This window comes from Coregonus clupeaformis, chromosome 17 (assembly GCF_020615455.1).
Source record: "Coregonus clupeaformis isolate EN_2021a chromosome 17, ASM2061545v1, whole genome shotgun sequence".
Lineage (NCBI taxonomy): Eukaryota > Metazoa > Chordata > Actinopteri > Salmoniformes > Salmonidae > Coregonus > Coregonus clupeaformis.
In genome coordinates this window covers 62360206-62366205 of record NC_059208.1, presented here as the reverse complement: position 1 = coordinate 62366205, position 6000 = coordinate 62360206, and the positions used below count along the sequence as shown (strand labels likewise).

The 6000-nt window shown below is 45.1% G+C and overlaps 1 protein-coding gene across 1 annotated transcript in view; it reads left to right on the top strand.

Moving 5' to 3' along the window:
• LOC121585828 (disks large-associated protein 3-like) overlaps positions 1-6000 on the top strand; it is a 32245-nt gene that overhangs the window by 9118 nt on the left and 17127 nt on the right. Inside the window, exons 2-3 of the mRNA XM_045226589.1 lie at positions 661-860; positions 1131-1236. Of these exons, the coding sequence (XP_045082524.1) occupies positions 661-860; positions 1131-1236 (306 nt within the window). The remainder of the gene's footprint in view (positions 1-660; positions 861-1130; positions 1237-6000) is intronic.

Genomic DNA, 6000 nt, shown 5'->3' with positions numbered 1-6000 from the left:
TGTTATTGGCATAGATTAACATGATATCTTAAGTCAATAGAAAGGGATGACTCATATACTCTTCCCTGTCTAAACCTCTTCGCTGTTGAATGAGAGCAGAAAAGTAGAGGTAAGCCTATCAGGGTTTTAAAAAATCTTGTAACTTTAACAAAATTCCCCGGCTTTCCAGAAATCCTTTCATGCTTATTCCTTCCTGGAACTTTCTGGAAAAGTTCCTAGATGTGTTTTGAAGCCTAGTAATAGTATTATTATCGACGTCTTGGTGTTCAATAGACAGACAGATTGTGATCTAATACTTTTTAATACTTTAAAAAGTTTTTAACAAAATAAAAAGTTTTTGGCTACTTACAAAAACTGCATGTGATGAATGTGTACTAACCAGGGTCTTCACTCTCTTTCCCTCTGTGGGTGTGTGTGTGTTTGTGTGTGTGGGTGGGTGTGTTTGTGTGTGTGTGTGTGTGTGTGTGTTTGTGTGTGTGGGTGGGTGTGTTTGTGTTTGTGTGTGTGTTTGTGTGTGTGGGTGGGTGTGTTTGTGTGTTTGTGTGTGTGTGTGTGGGTGGGTGGGTGGGTGGGTGTGTTTCTACTTTTGTGTGTTCATACATTTGTATCTGTGTATGTATTATTGCATTTGCGTGCGGTTACATTTGTGTGTGTGTCCAGGTCCCCTCGGAGGGGGTGGAGTGGGGTGGTCCTGACGGAGGGGGGGAGATCCCCTGCAGGCGCATGCGGAGCGGCAGCTACGTCAAGGCCATGGGAGACGACGACAGTCAGGACTCTGATGCTAGTCCTAAAGCCTCTCCTAAAACCACCATCATCGCCCAGAGAGAGGCCTTCAGACGCTCTGTCAGCATGGACCACAGGTAACGCTCAGCTACTATTATTATTATTATTATTTATTATTATTATTATGGACCACAGGTAAGGGGAAGTCATACTACCATCACGTGTGAAATCTGTCACCTCATTGATGATGATGATGAGGATGATGATTATGATTATGATGAAGATGGAAATGATATTCATGATGATGATAAGTTGGAGGAGGAGGAAGAGGAGGAAGAGGAGGAAGAGGAGGAGCTGGAGAAGGTTGACTGTTATTCTCATCTTACTGTGTGTGTGTGTGTGTGTAGGTACTCGTGTAAGCAGTGTGTAGATGCTACCCTACCCTACGCTAACAGCCGAACCACCAGTCATGCACGCTCTCGGAGCTACACACGCTCTCTGACCAGCTCACAGGTAAGTCCCACTCCTTCAGAGCAGTGCTATGGATAACGGCGCCAGAGGGGATGGCTGCCGTTTTACGGGCTCCTAACCAACTGTGCTATTTTGTTAGTTTTTTGCATTGTTTGTAACTTATTTTGTACATAATGTTGCTGCTACCGTCTCTTATGACTGAAAAGAGCTTCTGGACATCAGAACAGTGATTACTCACCTCAAACTATGTTACTGTCTCTTAGTATTATATGTTGCTGTATCTTAGTATTCTATGTTGCTGTCTCTTAGTATTCTATGTTGCTGTCTCTTAGTATTCTATGTTACTGTCTCTCTTGTCTGCCCTCTTCTGTTGCTGTCTCTTAGTATTCTATGATGCTGTCTCTTAGTATTCTATGTTACTGTCTCTTAGTATTCTATGTTACTGTCTCTTAGTATTCTATGTTACTGTCTCTTAGTATTCTATGATGCTGGCTCTTAGTATTCTATGATGCTGTCTCTTAGTATTCTATGTTGCTGTCTCTTAGTATTCTATGTTGCTGTCTCTTAGTATTCTATGTTGCTGTCTCTTAGTATTCTATGTTGCTGTCTCTTAGTATTCTATGATGCTGGCTCTTAGTATTCTATGATGCTGTCTCTTAGTATTCTATGTTGCTGTCTCTTAGTATTCTATGTTGCTGTCTCTTAGTATTCTATGTTGCTGTCTCTTAGTATTCTATGTTGCTGTCTCTTAGTATTCTATGTTGCTGTCTCTTAGTATTCTATGTTGCTGTCTCTTAGTATTCTATGTTGCTGTCTCTTAGTATTCTATGTTGCTGTCTCTTAGTATTCTATGTTACTGTCTCTTAGTATTCTATGTTGCTGTCTCTTAGTATTCTATGTTGCTGTCTCTTAGTATTATATGTTGCTGTATCTTAGTATTATATGTTGCTGTCTCTTAGTATTCTATGTTGCTGTCTCTTAGTATTCTATGTTACTGTCTCTCTTGTCTGCCCTCTTCTGTTGCTGTCTCTTAGTATTCTATGTTGCTGTCTCTTAGTATTCTATGTTACTGTCTCTTAGTATTCTATGATGCTGGCTCTTAGTATTCTATGATGCTGGCTCTTAGTATTCTATGATGCTGTCTCTTAGTATTCTATGTTGCTGTCTCTTAGTATTCTATGTTGCTGTCTCTTAGTATTCTATGTTGCTGTCTCTTAGTATTCTATGTTGCTGTCTCTTAGTATTCTATGATGCTGGCTCTTAGTATTCTATGATGCTGTCTCTTAGTATTCTATGTTGCTGTCTCTTAGTATTCTATGTTGCTGTCTCTTAGTATTCTATGTTGCTGTCTCTTAGTATTCTATGTTACTGTCTCTTAGTATTCTATGTTACTGTCTCTTAGTATTCTATGTTGCTGTCTCTTAGTATTCTATGTTGCTGTCTCTTAGTATTCTATGTTGCTGTCTCTTAGTATTCTATGTTGCTGTCTCTTAGTATTCTATGTTGCTGTCTCTTAGTATTCTATGTTGCTGTCTCTTAGTATTCTATGTTACTGTCTCTTAGTATTCTATGTTGCTGTCTCTTAGTATTCTATGTTGCTGTCTCTTAGTATTCTATGTTCAACCAATTACCTTCCAAAGTCACATAATTAGTTAAATAAAGTCCACCTGTGCGCAATCTAAGTGTTACATGATCTAAGTGTGTATATATATATATATATATATACACACACACACACCTGTTCTGAAAGGCCCCAGAGTCTGCAATACCACTAAGCAAGGGGCACCACCAAGCAAGCGGCACCATGAAGACCAAGGAGCTCTCCAAACAGGGACAAAGTTGTGGAGAAGTACAGATCAGGGTTGGGTTATAAAAAAATATCCTAAACTTTGAACATCCCACGGAGCACCATTACATCCATTATTAAAAAATGGAAAGAATATGTCACCACAACAAACCTGCCAAGAGAGGGCCGCCCACCAAAACTCACGGACCAGGCAAGGAGGGCATTAATCAGAGAGGCAACAAAGAGACCAAAGATAACCCTGGAGGAGCTGCAAAGCTTGTTCCACAAGAAAAAAATATTTTTTTCCATCTTCAAAGTGGTAGGCATGTTGTGTAAATCAAATGATACAAACCCCCCAAAAAATCCATTTTAATTCCAGGTTGTAAGGCAACAAAATAGGAAAAATGCCAAGGGGGGGTGAATACTTTCGCAAGCCACTGTATGCTGCAGACTCTGACTGAGTTACAGGTGTTTTGCTGAATGATGACATTGACATCTAACCGGTGCTGTAGGGGTAGGGGAGGGGTCAAGGGACGTGAGCGGTACACTGTGTTGTGTAATCTCAGCCAATCACAGCATGGCACCGGTCGCTCCAGGGCTTCTTGCAGTACCTGCTGCTGCTGCTTTAGCGCAGTATATTGGGTTGTTTATATTTTGTCAGTAAAATGTGTCAGTAAAACATTTTTTGAAAGTACTGCATAGTGATGTGTGGTTATGGAAACATAAAGCCCCGGAGCGACCGGTGTCTGAAGCAAGAAAGATATATATATATATATATATATATTGTGACGTCACGAGAGGCTACACAGCTTTCAGCGGGATTGCTCAAGTAGTGCAAGGAGACAAGGTTCAAACAAAACAAGGATTTTATTATAGGTCTTGGGAAATTAACGAAAATATAACAAAATTCTGTTCTCTTGTGGCTCTTTAAGGGTTAACAGTTCAGGGATGTCTCTTCCACATCCAAAATCATAATTCTCACTCGCTCAGATAACTTTTCCCCAGCCTTACTGTAGTCCACGTTGCAGCTAGTGGCCAACCCAGCAAAAAGTCCTTCCAAATGTCTCTCACGTATTTCCACAGGTGCATATATCCAAAGGTGAGTATTTCCCAAAGGTAAGTATCTCCAAATCCTTATATTCCTCATGGAAGTGGACGTGCAGCACTCTTGTCCTCCAGAGAGCCCAGGTTGGAGACTGTGTCTCTTCACTTCCCACACCTTCAGCTCATCAGCTCCTGATCTGTTTCAGCTGCGTGGGAAGATTGGCCATAGAGGGGTGGAGTTCCCGACCATACCAGCAGATGGAGCCATAGCTGTCTGGGTTTGCAGCCACCTCAGGGGGATGTAACGTCCCTCCAGGACACAGCCTCTCGTGACATCACACATCCCCCTCCTCGGGACCGACGTCCTCGTCGGGGTAAAGGCAGCGAAGAAGGCATCACGCCGGGAGAGGGCGTCCGCGTTGCCGTGGTGCTTGCCAGCCTGCTCTCTCTTCAACTCCTCCACCTCTAGGACCAGGGACTCAGCCTCCTGTTGTCTCTCCTTGAGTTTCTTACTGAACGCATCAGCCTTGGTTTTAGCAGAGTTTAGCTTCTGTTGAGCAGCTTTCAGTTCCTTCTCTCTCTCTGCCTCCGCATTCTTCATCTTGTTCTCCAACACCTTGTACTTCTCCTCTGCCTTCTTCTGGACCTCCTTACTACTGCGCAGGGTCTCCTCACACTCCTCGATGGTCCTGCGCAGCCTCTCCAGCTCCTCCTGTTGCTTATGGAAGGAGCTCTGTTGGAGTTTAGCCTGGAGGATATCTAACTCTTCTGTCTTCATGTCTAACTGTTGCTTTAACAAACGATACCTCTCAGCGGTCCCCTTCAGACCAGACAGTTCTTTGTCCAGATTCTGTAGCTCCGTCTCTGTGTCGGTCTGGGCACCTGCCATCCCTATCAGAGCCCGGGGCGGGAGTGAGTAATCGGAGGATTGCACCGGAGCCTTCCCAGGATGAGTCTTGCCTCTCCGTTTCCGAGGTACTCGGGTTATCCTCTCCTGAGACTCTCTCCAGAGTGGGTAAAAGGCTGGGCAGTCTCGTCCAATTAGGACAGGGACGGGGAGGGAATCAACCACCCCCGCCGTCGTGTGTATGGTTCCCCGTGTGCTGGTCATTGTAAGTTCAGTAATGGGGTATTCTCTGGTGTCCCCATGGACACAGGAAACTGGGAGGACTTTTCCCGGGGTCAGACACGTTGGGCCCACCAAATCCTTACGCACCAGGGTGGCCCGGCTACCAGAATCCAGTAAGGCCTCCACATCATGGTGATTCACAGTTACCGGGCAGGTGGGGGGTCCTTTGGACGGGTTCTTCCCATTTGTGGTGGGGCCGCCCTCCTGGGGTCTTTTCGGGAAGCATTCAGCATCTCCGCTGTGGCCTGGTACTTTTCCACAGCTTCCACGGTCAGATCAGCCGTGGTCAAGGCCTGTTGACTGATGACCCGTTTTGCCTCATAAGGCAGGGCGCGTAGGTAACGATCCACCACAACGGCCTCCACCACCGCCGCTGCTGTATTCCTCTGCGGATCCAGCCATTTCCTTGCGATTCGGACAAGTTCATGCATCTGCGCCCGAGGAGGTTGGTCTGGTTGGAAGGTCCAGCTGTGAAAGCGCTGGGCCATACCAAACTTTGTGAGTCCATATCTGCTGAGGATCTCAGACTTCAGGGCATCATAGTCAGCAACCTGGTCAGGGCCCAGGTCCCGGACAGCATTCAGCGATTCCCCGGTTAGAAAGGGGGCTAACAGACCAACCCACTGTTGCTTGGGCCAGGCTTCCCTAGTGGCCGTGGCCTCAAATGCATGCAGGTATGCCTCAATGTCATCGGTAGCTCCCATCTTAGATATAAAGTCACTTGCCTTTATTGGGCGGGTATTTTGGACCACCCTCTGTCTCTGCAACTGCAATTCCTCTGCCTTCAGAAGGTTGGCTTTCTTTTGCTCCTCCAAGAGAGCCACGTTTGCTTGCATCTGGGCTTGCT